Genomic DNA, 19,387 nt, shown 5'->3' on the forward strand with positions numbered 1-19,387 from the left:
GGTGGAGCTCCTGGGTTAAGTTACCTGCCCATTTGCTCATAAGATCAAATAGGAAGACAAGCCTTTCCTCGAAGATGAGGACACTAAGTTCACACCGACAGTGCCTGTCAACAGCACCTCTAGCCCTTTTCAAGTCCCAGACAGAAGCATCAGTAACATGAAAACAAACTATTTTGTAAGGAATACTCTAGCTTTAAAATGGGTAGTCCTAAATAATAACAGCAAATAAACTGATTGAATTTAAGGTGGTTTTTTTTTGCTAATTCATTTTTTTCAAGCTGAGCAAGATAGAGTTATTCTTAATTAGATGTTTTAATGTGATTAGTAGCAACTTCATTCATTACATAAATACTTATTTAGACCTCTCGTGGGCACGGCACTATGCTAGGCACAAAGAAGTCAGATGTGAAAAAATGTCTTCCTTAAAACATTTTTCAAGCTACAGTGCTGTCTTAAGTCATAGCCAATAGATACTATAATATCCAAACAACAAATATCTAAGGAAGATAATAGCTCTTTTTACCGGTAGAGTATGACTGAGCCTAAGCAGAACCAGCTAGCCTGAGATTGGGTACAATTCGAAATTCCACTTTTAAATTCTCATCCCAAAAGGTTGAGTTTTTCTCACTTACAACTAGTCACCAGTGGATGTGGCTTTCCACCGAATCAATGATTTAGTTTATTTGTGCTTGTTAACAAATTCATTCACAAAGAAATGGAGAAAAATTTAGTTAAAATAAGGCATATTTTAAAATGCAGTTGAATAAATCTTAATTATAAATTTGTTAAGAATTATTCTCTGAATTTTCTCTTTTAGAGTTCAACCTCAGAAAGAAATAACCATCATATATTATGTCATCTCCATGTAAAAGTTTCCTTTCTACAGTAGGCCACCATCACTTCTTCTGTTTCTCCAGAGTGGTCCTTATAGTCAAAGATGTGTCCTCTATCGTGGCCTGGTAATAAATATCTGGGCACAGTGGCCTCTGCATATTAATGTGTCTGCTTTCTTTTTTCATGTTGTTTATTCATTCATGAGTTCCTAAGGCATTTACTAAATGCCCGTTCTGCTCCAAGCATTGGGCGATAACAAAGGTGAGTGTGCACACCAATGAGGAGGGGAACAATTGCATATGCAGTGAGATAAATCTGTATCTCAGGTACACACAAGCTGAAGGGAAATGCAGACGAGGAGACAAAGGTTGTAAAGAAGAGAAGATGCTTTAACTAGAGAACTCAAAGTCCAGTGGGCACCCAGGGGAAGATTGCAGTCAGGCACTGTGGCATACCTGAGAGAACATGGTCCCTCTCAGGTACTGATGGAACATAACATGTGGGGACCATTGTGGTGGTAACAGACTGGTTGTAGGGACCAGATAACCAAGGGTCTTGAGTGTCATGTAAGGTCTTAACTTTATGTTGTTAATAATGGAGAGCTACTAGAAGATTTTAAGAACAAGGTGTAGATAATAACTGTTTTGGTTGGGTTCCTAAGAAGAATCTGGAAGATGTCAGACCTATTGGAACCAGACCAGATATGGCTAAGACTGGGACTAAGGCATTGGTGATAGAAAGACAGAGAAGAGGGCTGATTTGAGAGGAAGGAGCGCATAAACACTTGGAGACTGACTGGACGTAGGGAAGGACACTGAGGGAAGAGTCAAAATTTATATGCATGCTTCCAGCTTAAACAAGCAGGCCAAGAAAATGGTCTTAACCAGTTGAGGACTAGAAGACACAAGCAGTTAGAGGGTAGGAGTTTTATGGGTGAGAGATGGGTGACACCTCCCATCTGAATGCCTGGCACCTATTTAGTCTGAAGTGTCTAAGAAGCACTCAGGTGGTGATGCCCAAAAGGGTTGGATACATGTGTCCTGAGCTTAAGAAAGTCAAGGCTGGACATGCAGACCTAGCAGTTTTTAGCACATGGTAGGTAGTTAAGGATCACAGGTGGGCATGCGAGGGCACAGCCAGAGGGTGTGGCATGAAGACAGAAGGTTTCTGGAGATGAAACCTTGGGAAAAAAACTGACACTTAGGGGTCAGGCAGAAAGAGAATAAGAAGATTGAAGATTCAAATGATAGAAAATATTGAGGAAAAATGATGAGAAAATAATGATGAACAATGTAGAAGATATGAAAGCCAAATAACACATTGATTTGGGAGACCAGCTAGAGGTATTCACAGGGATCCAGAGATACTGGATCTAGAAAGTCAACAAAAATCTACTGAAACTTCTCCATGTATCTAGTCAAAACTATTCAATGCATCTCGGACATTCCAGCATCAGAAGACTCCAGAGATGCAGCCATGTTTAGAAGCAGATAAAGTGCATTCCAGGGTCTGAACCTCAGGGACTCTGTTGAAAACACATACTTTTAGGGACTGGAAAACCAATGAGTGTGATTGTCTTGCCCCACACTGAAGGCATGAATCATCTCATACAAATGCATTATGCTGGTTGTGAGAGAAAGGCAGGGATACTAGAGGGAAAAAAGGAGTGGTAGAGAAGCAGAGTGATGATCAAGGTCCTGAACACAGATAAGGATGCTAGAAGGAGCCAGAAAGTTGTTGTTGTTATTTTTGCTACTTCCCAGTTTCAGTCATTTACTCTAGAAATTCAAACTACCACATTAATTGAAGAATGCTCATTGCCCCCACATGTGGAAGCCTTCTCACTGAACCTAGAAACATTTACCCAAGGCCCCCACCTGGAATGAAAGGCACTGATGTCTTTCAAGATTCCCTGTTAGCACCTTTAGATGCAGAAAAACTCATTGACCCCCATGACCTGCTGCAGACTGGGTCTTGCAGCTCCTGATCACCTTTTGCTCTGTCAAGAACAAACAAGCTAATTACTGTCCAAAACCTAATTTTTATTTACATTAAGAGGATTTTAGGATGCAAAACTGATTGTAAAGGTTGGTTCAAAACCATTATCATCCAATGCTCGGAAAGCATTCTTCAAGGGTCTCTTGTGTTCTGGAGTCTCACAAAGCAGCAGCACCAAGAGCCTTTGTCCTGGACTATCTTTCTAAGGGTGTATGCAAACAGCCTTGGAAGTCAGAGACTGTCTTCTTGTAGAGCAAAGGACTGGATGGCTCATTGTCCACTGTGTTAAAAATAATGCCTTTCTCTGGGACAAAGGGAAGACATGCTAACTGCCAACTATAAGAGATTTGGGATCCCTAAGCCCAGGGTTTCTCTGTGTGTGCATTCAGGTATCACTCGGGCCTGTTCACATCACCTTGTAGGAACTGGGGCTTGGAGAAATAGCCAAGTGCTGATACTCTGGCTACTACTATTGTTATAGGTAATGAAGTCCTTTGTCTCTGAACCAGGAGTTTCCTATCTTCTGCCAATATCCATGAAACTGTGGCAGGTTAACTTTCTAGCTTACTAAATACAGTAAAGTCTTAGATCCTTCACAGATTTTGATACCTAATTTCTGTCTGTGAAGTTATCATGTTGATTACACAATATCATTTTTAACAGCTTTCCCAATGCCATTATTTGCCTTGTCTTTACTTAAGTGTACTTAAGTAAGATTCATACTTTGCCTACATCCAAAGGACGCAAGACTATTTAATGGTTTAAAATATGGTGAAAGAAAACACCCTGCAGGCAAATGTTATTCTCCATGGAGGAAAAAAGGGAAAGCTTGGCTTTCTTCCATTTTTAGATATCGATAGCAAAAAGGCAAATAAAAAAAAAAGAAAAGAAAATCTAATGATTTGCAAAGGTTCTCAAAAAAACCAAAAATACTCCACAGCAGGTGTAGCAGACAGGGCGTTGGCCTTGGGTAGAGTTCCTAAGAGGTTCTGTTTCATTGACCAAGTGGCGTCAAGTAGCAGCAGTCAGATGAGGCATGGGGAGGTGGAGCAAGCCCGGAGTCACAGAGCTGCAAGGAATCTAGTTTCCTGCCAGATCATGAAATACGGGACTGGAGGTGTCCAAAAGCTTTATGCAAGGGCACCAGCATGCATTAGGCTGATGATTGATGATATTCTACTGCTACTGTGCCAGCTGGAAATAGGATGCCAGATGTTTCTGATTTCTGCCATGTGGATGAAGTAACCTAGCATGGAGTCTACACCTGAAGGAGACTCAAAACGTGCAACACCACAAAGGTGACAAAGATGCTCAATGACTGGTAACTACAACTGCCATGATGATAAATGACGCCTACATGAAAAATGATTATTCATTTAAACAAAGTGAACAGTTCATGATATAGCTATATGTCTATATTTCAGTTCCAGGTGTGAGGGTCAGGAGGCTAGAGGACCTGTCATGTTTACCAGTGCTTTAAATGCTTGAATATCTAAGAGAAACTATCAGTATACCATGTCGACGATTTCTCTAAACGCCTCCAGGTGGATGCTGGTGAGCAGCACATGGCCATATAGCCCACGGCTTCTATCTCCAGAGCCAAACAAAGAGATATGTGGAAATACCTAGGAATCCAACTTTAGGTAGGGAAAAAAATCACCATTAAACATCATTTTCCCTGACATAAAATTAATATAGGATAGTAAAATTTGCAAATGCATCTCTAAAATATTTCTATGTGCAATATGTGGGTGGCATGGAAGGAGATTTGTAGTTATTCATTTGGAAAATAATACAATAATAAATAATAAATAAAACAGTTTTGCATATTCATAACTATAAACCTACTTTTGCCCAACCCTGTAGAGCACTAAACTAAAAATAAGAAAAATAATTCAGCCACTATATACACTTTCACAGTGTCAGTAGTAGGTCAAAGACACTTATAAACCCTCGACGGCAACTTCCCTCTAGCAGAAAAGGTCATCTGTCTCCATCTAGCCTCAGGAGGGACTCAGGTGTGTAAGCCAAGGAGCAAGGAAGGAACACAGTTCTAGCCTCCAAAAAAGGCAATTCAACCCTGGGACACCCTGCAGAAACCACTGTGGATACCTGGTTCTATGAAGAGCAGTTTTCTCCACTTTGTTTCCATGAAATAGATCTGACACCCTCTGGGGCGGTAGGTTACCTTGCTGTATTGATTTCACTCCTCGAGAGTCATATCAAAGAATTCTATCCCAAGAAGAACATTCTCTGGTTTGTAAGAACAATTTATTTGTTTCTGGTATCATCTGCGAGTTATTTTTTAGATAAAAAGAAATAAACTTATTAGATAGATATTCAGACGAGTACCACCAGAGCTCAGTGAAAATAAGGAAAGGGTAATTAAACCAATGAGCAAAAAGATAGGCCCTCCCACATTTACCTACATTCAGGGCAGATTGTCTCTGCTAATTACAACACAATGCAAATGAGGACACATGTAAATATATGTTTGTCCTCACTTGAGCCTGGTAGTTTCGTGCAGAGAAAAAGTACTCAGACCATCAGCACCAAGACCAGGCAGTACTGGGACAAACATCTGCCTTGAGCCACTAGAGGACCAGACAGGAAAATAATCCAAGCAGGCACTGACTCTCAGGGGTGAGGGGAGGTAGTGGAATAATTCATGCAAATGTTACAGCAGAGTTAGCTAGGAAGGTTTTGGCTCAAAGATCTCACTAGACAACACACAATGCTGTGGCTATTTTACCACTAGCCCTTCCCCCTTTTAAAGTAATTTTCTAAGAGAAAAAGTAAAGAAGCTTTTGACATTTTCATATCTTCTGCTATTGAAATTTTTCCAGAAGCTGAGTAAGGAGTTTTAACAACAAAAGAACCCAGAAAGTGACCTTTCATCCCGAGGTACATAGAATTCAATAACAAATATATTTTGTTTTCCTTTTTATGTAAATATACTTCTGAAATTCAGGCTCCAATTTTGCAGATATGGGGGAGAAGGTGTGGCATTGATGTGAACACCACCCCAAGTACTGGGATACCATGACACCCCGAAAAATGGCTGGGCTGAGTCCAAACACTGGCTGTCCTCCCAGCAGGGAACCAAGAGGATCTGAAGCAAACCTTCCCATTTCTTTGAGACTCTGTAAAACACGGATATTAGCATCCCCTACCTACTCAGATACACAACAAGGTATTAAACAGTAGCACTGGGAGGAAGGGGCAGAGCATGACAGAAATGTGAAGTGGATAATTGTCATACGACTCCATGAGGAGAAAGAATGAAAAAGGGAGTGAGCCCCTGCACATTTGGAGGACATACTGCCAGGTGTTTGGTGCAGGACAAACATCTGGATGTGTGATTATATTTTTTATTCTTCCTCCAGATGCTGGGATATTGTAAATGTTAGGGATAAGGAAAAAAATTAGTTTGGGCATTTGAAAATGGAACCTGGTAAAAGGAATGGGCTATTAATTGGAAGCTAAAAGAATGTTTTAAATAACAGTAGCAAACCGGGCTGAGGGAAATCTTTCTGTCATACCAACCTCAGATTTCTGTCAAAGGGCAGAGACCCCCCCATTCAGAAAACAGCCTCAGCCGTTCTTTCTGAGACCATTTTCTAATAGCATTTCTTCTCACACAGTTGTAATTTGCAATTGTATAACTCAGTCATGTATTAGGACAAGGACATTAGAAAACTTCACTGTTCCCTATCCACTCGGATGACAATTACTTAACACATGATGGACAGCTCTTCTAGAGCCCACAAGAGCCACTGCTTCCTTTTCCAGAAAACAGCAAACATCGGACAATGCTATTTTATCAATCCGTAACTGTGTCTAAGTTCAAGTTCCCTATTCCTTTTTCAGAAGCAGAGATCACTCACTGATTGTGGGATTTCAATCAAACACCTGGCCAGTCTCTATCAATTCCTCCTGTGCAGAGGCAACTGACGTTTGCTATTTATCTTTCTGAAAACATACTGAAATAACCTGATTTTCTCCAAATGCATATTCTATATACTCAGCTATGTTCTGTGTTCTTATTAAAGTTTAAAATGTTCTTTTTAGTTGGCTAGGACAGCCTCAAGTTTGACTGTCTCTGGACGAAACGCTTGAGGAACTCTCTTTTTGCCATAAACAGACATCAAGTAGATTAAAAAAATTTGAGGACCAAGAATATTTACAGATACTGGCAACTCCCTCTGAGCTTGGGGCCACTCTGTACTTCACAGTAGGGACAACCATTCAGTAAGGCTTCTGAGGTACAACAATCAGAATTCAAAGGCCCAAGATTAAGTGCTATATGCATTTGCAGGAAAATATTTTTCATATTGCCCTTGGAAATACCACAACTTAGAGCAGTGATATCAGGCAGGATTTAGAAAACAGAGTTGTTACGGAACAGTCTTTTTTCCTGATTCTCACAGTCTTAGTATTTCAAGAGTGCCATTACTCCTCCACGACTGAGCCATCTACCCGGGACAATCTTCCACAGCTGGGGGACCCAAGGAGACTGGATGTGGTGGAAAGCAGCGGTGCAGCCAGCCTGCTCCCACAGAATGAGCCCCGAGGCTGGGGGAGCCAGCAAAGAATTGGACAGCCAATTTTGTTCCGCTACATCCAGCTCTGCTGAGGTCATGGAGTCCTGCCTTGTTTAAATTAAACTGTAAGCCATATTTAGTCAGCCCTCCTAGAGTTAAAAGTTTAGTGTCTCTTCAGTTGGCTAAGTCTGTGTCGGGCTGCAAGCCGTAACACTCGACTAAACCCAGCAGCGCGAGCTGCAGAGTCGACACACGTTGCGGAGTCGCCTGTGCCCGAGGACCATCCTCTAGGTTCACGTGAAAGAAAACGGGCCCACCACCCGCAGAGCAATCAGGAAAACAGCTTGTCCTCCAGGGCTGCAGTGTATAATATCCTTGTCTCCCCGTCCCCCCGCCCCACCAATAAAGCTAAGGCGACAGGGAATTTTTCCAGGGGGAGCCTGTGCCTGCACACAAGCACCTCCACCCACACCACGTGCCAGTAATCTTTATTATTTTCAAATTTTTTCTTCTTCAACATTTAACTCCTATTTGTACTAGGTCCACATTTTTCTTTGCTTGCACTGATTAATTTTATCCTCCATCAGCTTAATTTAAACCAGACCCACAATTCCTAGGGTAAGAACATTTCAAAGTGGCCACTTTGTGGGGCAGATCCAATAAGTAAATAATATCCAAATTATAGAGGACTAAGTTAAAACCCTGTGATTTAGGATTAGATGTCAAAGTAAATCTTATTTTCAGTATTCTTTTTCAGTGAGCATACGCCGACAATCTTTCCAAGTAATTTTGCTTCAATATTTTATTTGCGGCAATGCAGGTTGCAGTCAGCCCCTGAGCTTGTGCTTAGTTGGCCGACAGTATTAGCTGGAACCCAGGAACGGTTACAACGGCCCAGAGAAAGCCTGTCTGGTGTTAATGAACCCATCGGTTTCCCTCTCTTGTCCCAGCACTCACCTTGGCGGTGCTGAGGTGTTCCTGGGGAGGAGGATGCTCCTGGGAGAGCCTCTTGTGTGTCCAGAGATGAAGGGCTTGCACTTCGAGGGGCGGGGGAGGCAGGGGCTGCCGGTGAGGTCAGGTCCAAGGAGAGGTCAGCTCTGCCCCCGCTCGCGCTCCGGCTCCTCAGTTCCTTCTCGTGAGCCTCAGCTGCCAACTGCTCCAAGTATTTGTATCTGAAAGTTAAATTCCAAAGGGTTTCCGTAAAAAGAAAGAGGAGCCTGTGGCTGATGCTTGTTTATGGACGAAACACCTGCAGAGTGAGCTGCTTTCCTGATGCACAGAGCACAGCGCGGGGCTGGCTGGAGGGCCCAGTTGCCAGAAACACCCAGCAAAGCCAAGATGCTAATGATTAAAAGTCCTGCATCATGCATAACCAAACAAATTGGGGGGAATGGCCACATCACACAGTCTCCAGATACTGGATCACTGCTGCAGAATCCTAGTTTGCTCTTTCAGGGAACATTTGTACAAATAAGCAAAACGACAACAATGACCATCAAAAAGGCCCGGCAGTGACAGCTGAAAACCACACGCCCTCCCAGCTCACAGCTGTGAAATGGGAAGGTGCCCTTGTGCGGCAGAGAGAAACAGTGCCTCCCAGATGCCAAAAGGGGGTGTTGGAGAAAGGTCTCCCTGAATTTCTGAACCTGCCTCAACGCTAACAGCAATGTGCCTGGAATTCACTTTGTTCTCCCGGTGTCGACCATGGAAACTTTTTTATATACTGAAATATTTCTGAGTCGGACTCAGACATCCAATAGCTTGGACCTGACGTCACGTATAGTTTATTCATCAAAGTCAGTTTAAAAGAACAAAGATACATCTGTTTTGCATTTCAGGCAGGCAGAACCCACTAACTGTTTATTAAGACCAGCTACCAATCATATTCCTCGTGGTGCGCTTTATAGATCAGACCAAAATAACTTTGAAATATGTGCCTCTTCCAGATGTCTGCTAATTTTACCCACCATTATTTGTTCAGAAATAAATTTACGAACCCAGCTGTAGCGGGGTTCTGACTATCTTAGCCACCACTAAGCTTTGGAACAGCTTATTCGAGACCCTGACTCACGTCCATCCAGATTTACTGCTTCGGTTCCTCCCAGCGGGCAAGCCCTCAGCTCTGCCCATCATAGCCCCCATATGACACTCCCAATTCACCTGGATGACAGTGGTGGGGACCCTATTAAATCCTTTAAAAATACATTTAAAAAGCATGCATTTCTTCGTTCACCCTTAAGGTAGGTGTGGCTGCCCCACATCTGTCACCGCCAGCCTTTCTCTCTGCCAGTCCGACGGCGGCCTGCCCTCCAGGCCAGGCTCTGACTCGCATCTCCCCCTGTGAGGCCTGCCTTGACCACCGCAGCTGGAAGTGATCTTGGCCTTGCCTCTGAACTCATGTCGGATATGTAGTCCATTCAACTCAGATGGCATTTTACATTCCCTGCCTGGCATATTTAGTCATCTTTTCACATGTGTATATCTGTTTTCAACAAGCAGATAATAGGATTTTTGAGAACAGGAAGATTACCCGCCTTTGTTCTTTCCCTCGGCACCTTGCACTTCGGCTGGCGCGAAACAAGCAAAGCGTGCAGTGGGAGCCTGCAGGGCAGCACCCCACCTGCAGAGGTCCCCCTGAAGCACAGGGTGCCAATGGGGCAAAGGCACCCTCTTTCACTTTCCTGGAGAGTGAGCTTACTCACACCTTGGATCTCTGAAACGAGACGTGCGCTGGTCCGCACGGATACAGACATCCACAGTTGGCTTCACGAACAGCTGCCTCCCAGTGGGAGGATGAAGATGCTACGCCCAGAGAGCAAGCTTTAGGAACCCTGGGCTCTTCTGGCTGACATCACCTCTCAAAAGGTAGGAGAGGTGACAAAAGAAAAGTATTTCTGAACTTAATTCTGCCCAGCAAGGAAAAACCACCTAGCACGGAGGTGATGGGAATCTTGGAAGAAAGTGATCCTGAGGGTCGGAGCCTGTAGGAGGCATAGATTCAGTGAAACAGTGGCGAACTCAAGGCCAGACAGCTCCAAACCCAGGATGGGTCTGTGGGCACTGACATCCCTGCACTGAGTCCAAGCCTTCTGTGACAGGAGAGAGGGACAGGCAAGGAATGACATGCAAATAAGGGGACCTGCATGGTCCAGGAGACTGGGATCCTGGAGCAGGAAAGTAGAGCTCAGCAGCATCAGAAGAGTGCAGGGGGGACGGGAGCAAAACTAGGCGGACAACCCATTTATGACCTTCATTTCGGTTGGCCTAGCCCTGGTGCTGGCCTCTCCTTGCCCCATCCTGCGGGCAGCTAGGCTGGCAGGCATGTGCTAGCAGCCAAAGGGTTCACCCTATTTTCTGGGGGACTCCGGGGCTTTCTCCCTCAGAGCCTGGGTAAATGTGACTCAAAGACTATTCCTGTGTACCCCTAGTCTCACAGATGCCATCCTCGAGGATCCAGGAGGCAAGGGACAAGTCCCAGCTTTAATCTGAATTGTCCCAAGGATGGGTATGTGATAAACAAAATTTCAGGGGAGGGGACATGGGGACTTACTTGTTTAAGGGGTTTAAACTTTTCATTTCACAAAATGAAAAGTTTCTAGGGACTGCTTGCCCAGCGATGCAGATGTACTGAACATCACTGATTTGTGTACTTGAAGAAATGATTAAAGTGGGAAATTTTATGGTACATATATTTTGCCACATTTAAAGACTATAAAAAATGGCAGGTGCAGGGAGACCCAGAGGTCAAGAACCACTCATTCTTTCTAAAATGGGAGTGAGAGTGTTCACCGGCAGTGGGCTGGGTGGTGAGGGAGACTGATGTGCCTGGGGAGAGCCGGGCCACCTGGCATTCGGTGACCTCTCCTGGCCCATGCGTACCTCCAGCTGTCCCTAGGGGAGGCTGGACCAACAGCATGACCTTCCCTTACACAGTGACTCTCAGTGCTACCACTTGGGGACCCAATAATACTTGATCCAGGAAGCCCACCAGCCCATGCAATGACTGTCCTAAGTCCCTGCTGCCTAGTGGTGACATAAGCCCCAACCCGCAGACTCTGATGAAGCCTGGTGCATGCAAAGCACTGGGTTTCCTATCCACAGCCCCAAGAAAAGGCTTTTCACCTTCGCTGCCTTCATCTAAACATTCCTATTTTTCTTCCCTCTGGAAGAAAGATAGGGAAAACTTTCTTCCCTATGTTTTGCTTATTCATTCATCTTTTCGCTGTTTAATGAACAGTTGTCGAGTGCCTGTCATGTGCTAACAATTGCAGGAGGTATTAGAGATTTAATAATAAAGAAGAAACTCCCGCCCCCCACACACATCAGGGAGCTCACAGGTCAATGAGAAAGACAGTCAAACATGCCTTTGGGATAAACTCAACATCCACAGGGGCACAGGCAGCAGGGCTGGTACCACAGCCAAGGGAATGTTCTCAGGCCCAGTCTCTCTCTACAGGGCCCTGTGGAAACCCTGCTTGACTGTAGGTTAACCTGATCCTACTTACTGATGACTTTTCCTGCCACCCTCCTACTCAGAAACTCCCTTTTGTGTTAACCCCAAATCTGGCTCCAAGTTCTCCTCTGTCCTTGTACCTGTTAAGCAGTGCTCAGGGGCCTGTCTTCCCGCTTCAATGACCACTGCATGCATCACTTCCAGGTCCTGGCTGAGTCCCGGCCTTTCCCTTGTACTCCGTTCCCACAGCCCTGCTTGCCGTAGGCATTCCCTCTCCGCTCCCTGCCATCCTCTCAGACTAATTCCCACCCTGCCCCCTGCCCCAGCAAGCCCCCAGCCCAAATCTCATTCCTTCCTACTCCCTTAAAAAAAATTATTCATGAACGTCACTTAAATCAATCATTGTCAGATAAAACCTTTCTTCTAAGATTTAAAAAACAATTAGAAGTATCAGCTCAACAGAAACTTACTCTGAGTCTGCACCATGTCAACAGAACAGTGTGCCTGAAATTATGGAAAGAGGTGATATGAAGTACAATCAATCAAAATCAAATCAAATGTGTCTGGATGGCCCATCCATCTCAAAATAGCAAAGTGACATTCATCTTGTTACACTAGATACTACAAACCTCAAAAAACTCTCTGCTCTGATTCTGGCTGTCTTTTTCTGGGTCATTGCAGTAAGAGTAAGAAACATGGAACCCCACACACATGCACAGCTCTGTCATGAAGAGTTAATAGACGGGGTCTTTTTCCTTGTTTCGCAGCCTCTTTCTACCTCTGATCTCCAGCAGTTTCCTCATCTATTTCCGAAGCCTACCGTACTTGGAAGTTTGATCTTTTCCCGGCTTACCCCCAGTAGTTCTCCAGACAGGGAGGCAAGTACGTCTCCTCACTCCCATCTTCACCAGCTCATTCATGATGCAAACTAACCAAGGAAAGTTGCTGGTCCGAACCAGAGGAAGATGCCCAATGCTCCCCAAACCTCTGTGCACCCGGAGGGTGGGCTATAAGGAAAGACCCCACGCGAGGCTATGAGGAGCCTGTGCCTGCTCCTGCCCCAGCTGAGAAGGCCCAGGCAGATGACCAGCCTGGAGGTGAGGACTGAGGTCAGAGCGAGAGGAGAGGAGTGACAAACTCCTCTGCACAAGTTTTCCAGGCGTAAGTGATATTCTGCTTTGGGAAAAAGAACAGTAAATAATATTCCGAAAGAGGAAGCCTTTGGTGGTTCGGAAAATTTTGAGGTCAGCCTGAGCCAGTTCAGACCTTCCGTCTCCCCGAGAGCTTCCAAGCCTTCCCTGTGCAGACATTACCTGACAGGCAGGTTGTCAGAAGCTCAAAAAAGTGCAAAATCTGGAGGAAAAGCCCCTCTCCCCCCAAAAAAACAACAACCAAAAAACAGGTAATATTGGACTTCTTAAGCTTGGGCACAAGATGAGAGCATTTTCAATACAAGTATATGTCTTGTCTGCCAATGTCAAAACAATGGTATGAATTAGAGAAAACAGGAGTTTCTTGTCTCTTTACCGGTATCTTTCACTGTAAATTTGCTGGCCACCCTGGGCATTAGGATGGCAATAACTGAACATGCTGGAATTAAAGCAATGCCTTAGTTTTGTTTATGGGACTGACCTAAGCATCTAATTTTTAAATTGGACACAGGCAGACTCCACTCCTCCATGTCTCAGACTGTCTTGATCTATTTAGCTGATGGTGTCTAAAAACATTAGCTTCACTTTTTTATTGGCCTAGATCAGAGATTGTTAGGTTCCCAACTGGCTCTGGTATAAAATCAGCCTTTCCATCTCTCCAGGCTGTAACCCCATCTGGTGGTAGAGGGAGTAACTGCAGTGCTAGGGGCTAAAAATTTGTCTTGTGCTGTTCCACTTCCCAAAAACAGTTTCCTTCCTTTGTTCATTGATCAGATATCAAATACATTAACTTTATGTCTTTTAACAGGATTCAGAGCATATCGCCACTGAAATTTTAAAAACTGGTTTACAGTTTGAATATTTGAAACAAAGCTGTTAGTTCACTTGCTCATTGATTTCACACATCTTTCCTAAGTGTCTAATATGTGCCCAAAACTGGGGGAGGCACTGGGACAACCAAGGGCAACCAGGCATGGCTCCTGGCACCATGGAACTGAGTACAGTTCAGCAGGGAGACAGGTAAGTGATCATGCACATTCAGGGTCACAGGTGGGCATGGCAGCCCAGCCAGCGCCCTGCACTGCACGTGCACTCAAATATTTGTTGCGGGAAGGCTGAATGAGCAACCTGGAAGCATGCAGTAGGGACAGACACCTGACCCAGGCTCAGTAGTGGTGGTGCAGGGTATTGCAAACACATACCATATATTAATATACTAAATTAATGTGCTCATTTGCAGAAGAATCCTGGGGACAGACACATATTTCATACCACGATGGCACTAACTAATAAACCGGTACTTACTTGGAAAATTTAGATAACCAGGATACTCTATTCTGCAAAATGCCAATTACCAAAAGTCTTAGGTCTCTTAAGCAAAGCTACTATATTTCAATTAACACAGTCTCCACTGCATGCTTGGTTAGAAGTGTCAAGTCACGTGCCATTTGGTTACATGGGGAAGAAGAGATATACAAACCTTTCTTCTCTTGCTTGCCTTTGCTCCTCTCTTTTGTCTAAATACTCTCGGCTAATGGAAATATAAGGAAGAAAAAAATAGCAAGAACAGAATTATATGCTCATAAAATTGCCAAGAAATTATTAACAGTACATAATCAAAGCCCACTATTGCCTCAGAAATGGAAAGTGGTTGTAGTTGAACTTTTAAAAACCCAGGGTAAAGTCTGTACTTTAAAGTCCTAAGTATAATGGATTTTCTATAAAATCACAAGGAGTCCAAAAACATGGGATTATTGGATGCACTCAGAGACATGACCAATTACTCTTTGGAAAGAAGAATGCAAGCATATGAGGGAAAGGGAGAGGGAAAAAATTTTTAAAGAGTGAAATAATACATAAATAAAGTACGGCAATGACAAGCAAGCAACAGCTTCCCGAGGTGATTAACAGTCCGTCCAGCTCTGGTAGCTCCACGGCTCCCCCCTCAGGAGTCCAGCGGGAGAGGCTCCGCGCGTGCTCGCCATTGTGTGCTGCACTCCTCAGTCTGGGCGTCCGTCCCGCAGCCAGGGACACTCTCTGCATCCCTCCCATCTGCTTCTCTGCGGGGATCGCAGGATGCTCCTGCTTCGTGCATCCTCCTTTGTCTGTACCCATGAGATGCCCAATTTTGTCCAATTTTAACGTTTTGTTCCTGCTGCTGAGGTTCCAACACAAACCTAGGTTTAAGCCTGTGATCAGTCACCTCTGGATCAACCATTTCTTTTACTGGGGAATTCTGACACTGTGGTTTTCTACATTGGGCCTACCGTAGTGTAGGCATTCCACCCCTCAATGCACTGGTAACTGGATGTAAAGGAGCAGTAAGTGAGAGCAACGAAAACAAGTTAGGAGAGGGAGAAAAAAGCAACAAAGACTCAAATTTGTCATTACTTTTAAACATCCATCCTCAACACTTCCCATACTAAAAGTAAAGTTTTCCATAAACCAAGAAGTTTAAGAACATATTCCACAAAAATAACAGCAGATAAGGAAAAACTTTTACGTGGCATGCAAAGAAAAAAACACAAGGAGTGTCAAGAACTTAAATCAGTGTGATGGGTGACGAAAGGTCAGCCACTTGGGTAACCCCAGGGGCTACTTTACACAGCTTTTCCCTGTGTCCTTTGTTGAATTTTTCATTCATATCCTCAGACTTTTAGAAAGAAACTGCTGTCATTGTAATTAATAGTTGTGTGGTCTGTCCTGCTGATGAGCATTCCCTCCTGGACAAGGTTTATTTTAATGTCTGTCTATCTATTATCTATCTATCTATCTGTCTGTCTATCTATTAACAGAGTGAGGATTAGACCCAGGCAACCTGTCTTCAGAGAGATCCTGGTTATCATATATGCTCTTTGTTATATGTCATATATACCCCATATATGACATATATATTATAGCACAATGACTAAGTATATATTGCAATGCAATATGCATTCTTGTTTTATTATTCTGGGACTCCAATGACATGAATGGCAGACACCTAGGTATTGTTCTAAGGGTCCCTGAGGAACTGCTCATTTTTTTTCAATGTTTTGTTTTAGTTTTCATATTGGATAATTTCAACTGTTCTGTCTTGAAGTCCATGGTTCTTTTCTCATCTTCATTCAGCTATAGAGTCCACTCAATGCAATTTTTACTTTGGTCACTGTATTTTCCAGTTCCATATGTACTTCTATTTAGTTCTTCTTTATATTTTCTATGTCTTTGCAGAGACTTAGCTTTCCATTTGTCTCAAAATCATTTGCCCTCACTTCTCAGAGCCTGTTTATAATAAATGCTTTAAAGTCTTTGTCTGATAAAGACAACATCCTTTTGTGGTTACTATATTTTGATTGTCTTTTCCTTCTGCGTTAAGATTGTCCTGGCTCTTTGGATGACAAGTCATTTTGGATTGCATTCTGTCTATTTTAAAATATTTTGCAAAGAGACTCTGGATCTTATTTAAATTCTGTGAAGAACCTGGATTGTTTTCTTCTGTTTTTCTTTAGAAGGCAAATAACTACGTCAGGTTCAGCCTGAAAGTTCTATCTTCTTTTATTGGCTCCAATATTAGCTCAGTTTTCAAATATTTTTAGTGCTATTGAGCTCAAGCCCAGTGTGTACCACCCAGTGGCCAGTCTGGGAACCTGAGTGGCAGTCTATCTGCCTGTCCTTACTTCTCCAAGTCTGTGGTATGCTCTTTAGGTTCCGGGCAATACTTGCACTAATTGGTACTCTCTTGAGTTCTCTACTCTTCCCTACCATTTCCTGGCTTCCTCAGGTTTTCCCCTCCTGGTCCTCTAGCCAGAAGGCTTGGGCTTTATTTTTCCTGCTCTGGGGCATACTTTCAGTAGCTCCATCTGCACCTAGGGCAGCGCAGCAGGAGGACACAGAGAGAAAAATGGTGACGTGACTAGTGCTCTTGGGGTCATAGGTCTTCTGGTCAGAGGAAGGGCCCCTGCCCTCAGAGTTTAAGCAGCGGTCTGGACACTGCCACCATTGCTGTGCTTCTGTAACAGTATTGCTTGGAGGCTGGGGTAGGAGAGATGGAAAAAATATGGAGAAAAAACCAGGAGATTTTTCTCTGCTCTCAGAAATTCCTCTTACTGCTTTTTAGCCCAAAAGGAGAGGCCTTCTCTTACAGCTCTTCCAGGGCACACTTGGTACATGTGTCTGGATTGTGGGGTGTCTCTGAGTATGAGCCTGGTGATTATTGGAAGGAAATAATAGTAGACTTTCACTGAGTAGGTGGGATGTTGAACGCAAGTCTCCCTCCCAAGCTGCCCCGCTCCCTCTGACACCGCAGGGTGTTTGGAGCTCTGTGCGCTCTGTCCGTGATTTACGGGGCATGCAGTGATGCTGGAGAGACAGGAGGGACTGCGCTGACTCCGTCTTACTCAGAACCGCTGCCCTCTTTTCAGAGGTTTTCAACCAAAACCTTTAGATGTGTAAGCTAATTTCTGAATTTTCCAGGTGTTTCAGTCAGATTCTCTGCTGCTATTTGGTGGTAAAATATGCAAATCTCCCAGAAAGCCCTACCACAGGAAGCATTTAACCTGTTCCAGAGGTTTTTACAAATTGGTCTTTCCAAAAGTGACAACTTCCAGAGCTACGTCATGAGAAATGGTGCATACAGGGCTGGCGTTCCCACATGTCACTTGGTAGAAAGCTGACAGCTCAGGGTGTGCCACCCAGCCGTGGTGGGGACTGATGCTGGTTCACTCCGTGCAGCCCCTTAGCCCAGTCTGACAAAAGCCGGCATTAGCATTTCAACATAGACTCGGGATATTTGCCTTCACATGGTAGTGAGCTATAGTTACAGCAACGTCACAACTCTGTTCATGTTTTTATCATTTCTATAATTATCCTTACTCTTCCTGGCTGCTGAAAAAAAATGTTATTGAATCTGTAAATCGTCATGGACAATGCTTTACATTCTTTGTAGGTTTAACTGGAAGTAATCGATGGGAATATATTTTGCCAAAGAAAATGAATTGGGGAAACAGGAAATGGAAATGGGGAGAGAAACGAAAAGATGACAAAAATGCAGAAACTATAGGAAAGATGACTGGGAAGAGGAAGAAGAGGAAGATGAAGATAAGGAGAAGGCACATAGGAAGGCGGGGAAAGAAAGAGGAAGGAAAGGATGGCTAGAAGGAAGGAAATGTGTAAGGAAAGACTTAGCCAGTGTTTTGCATTCCATGCAGTGCTGCGCGGCAGGAAGCCCGGGGCAGGGGAGGGGATGCAGGTGAGGACGGGGAGAGCAAGAGAACTGGCTGAAAAAGAAACAGAGCAACACTGGACTCGGTGGGGGCAGACGGGTTCAGACACGGAACCTGGTGTGGGCCACAGGCAGGAACACTTTCCTGGAGCTGAGCAGAGACCAGGAGACTGGGGGACAGTGAGCGGGGAGTACTCAGCACACTGACTTTTCTTTCCCACACAGGAGGAGAGACTATTGTTTTAAAGAAAATATTGAAGATTGCCACAGGGAACAAGAAGCAAACCAGAAAGTGAGGAAAGCATTTCTTTTAGGCATCCAACAGAATATGAATAAAACATGAGTAATTTTAGGGGGAACAGCAAATTACATTAAGACAATTAGGTTCTCCATCTTTAGAGAGACCTGGGAAGACCATTTTAGATCATGGAGGGCTCAGAAGACACAAATCCTTAACTGTATTTGACTTGTCGGCTCTGCTTCCTGCCATATGGTTAGAGCGGGGGAAAGGCCATAACCAACCAGATCTATCCTACTGCAGGTATGTCTTGCTCTTCCTTGAAAAAAGAGTCAAAATCCAAAGAAAATGCAAACTTCCTAATCCTATGCATCATTATTAATCATACAGAGCTGTGAAATGAATGTGCTTTCATTTCAGTTCATTATTTAAAAAATTTGAAAATCCTTCTTACCTGAATTTGTTCCTTTCCTCCCGCTCTATTCTCTGCAGCCTTTCTTCTCGCTCCTGCCGCCTCCTCTCTCTCTCTGCCGCCAGGGACTCTTGGTGCTGCCTAAAGGATGATGTGAGAAGACCACTCGGTGATGACCTAAAGATATAATGAGTTAATGTTTCAGTCGGTTGGCCTACGATTCAAACTACTGAAGTAGGAATGAATTAGACCTTGGTTAGAATTGAGGGCCTGCTGGTACAAAAATAGTGCTTGGGGAAAATAACTAATTGTCTCAGGTCTTCTGTTCAGGACCTTCATCTCTAAATGGAGATAAGTAACCTGCTTCAAACACTGGGAGGACAAAAAGGTATAATGCATATAAAGTACTAAGCATTCTGCACAGCGAAGGAAACCATCAACAAAAAGACAACTAGAAAATGGGAAAAAATATTTGTAAATCAACTAATCAGAGAAATGCACAAATTAAAACTACAATTAGATATGACCTCACACCTGTCAGAATGGCTATCATC

General features: G+C 43.8%; 1 protein-coding gene across 16 annotated transcripts in view; it reads right to left on the bottom strand.

Annotated features, from left to right (window-relative positions):
* FHOD3 (formin homology 2 domain containing 3) overlaps positions 1–19,387 on the bottom strand; it is a 428,661-nt gene that overhangs the window by 72,802 nt on the left and 336,472 nt on the right. For 9 of the 16 annotated variants that reach the window (XM_036009142.1, XM_036009138.1, XM_036009144.1 and 6 more), the window contains 3 exons: positions 18,876–19,010; positions 14,461–14,511; positions 8,334–8,548 (listed from right to left, as the gene is read on the bottom strand). In XM_036009142.1, coding sequence (XP_035865035.1) covers positions 8,334–8,548; positions 14,461–14,511; positions 18,876–19,010 — 401 coding nt within the window. The remainder of the gene's footprint in view (positions 1–8,333; positions 8,549–14,460; positions 14,512–18,875; positions 19,011–19,387) is intronic. The other 7 variants (XM_036009141.1, XM_036009146.1, XM_028524349.2 and 4 more) reach the window with 3 other exon arrangements.

The sequence above is a fragment of the Phyllostomus discolor genome, chromosome 9, assembly GCF_004126475.2.
Source record: "Phyllostomus discolor isolate MPI-MPIP mPhyDis1 chromosome 9, mPhyDis1.pri.v3, whole genome shotgun sequence".
In the NCBI taxonomy this organism is placed as follows: Eukaryota; Metazoa; Chordata; class Mammalia; order Chiroptera; family Phyllostomidae; genus Phyllostomus; species Phyllostomus discolor.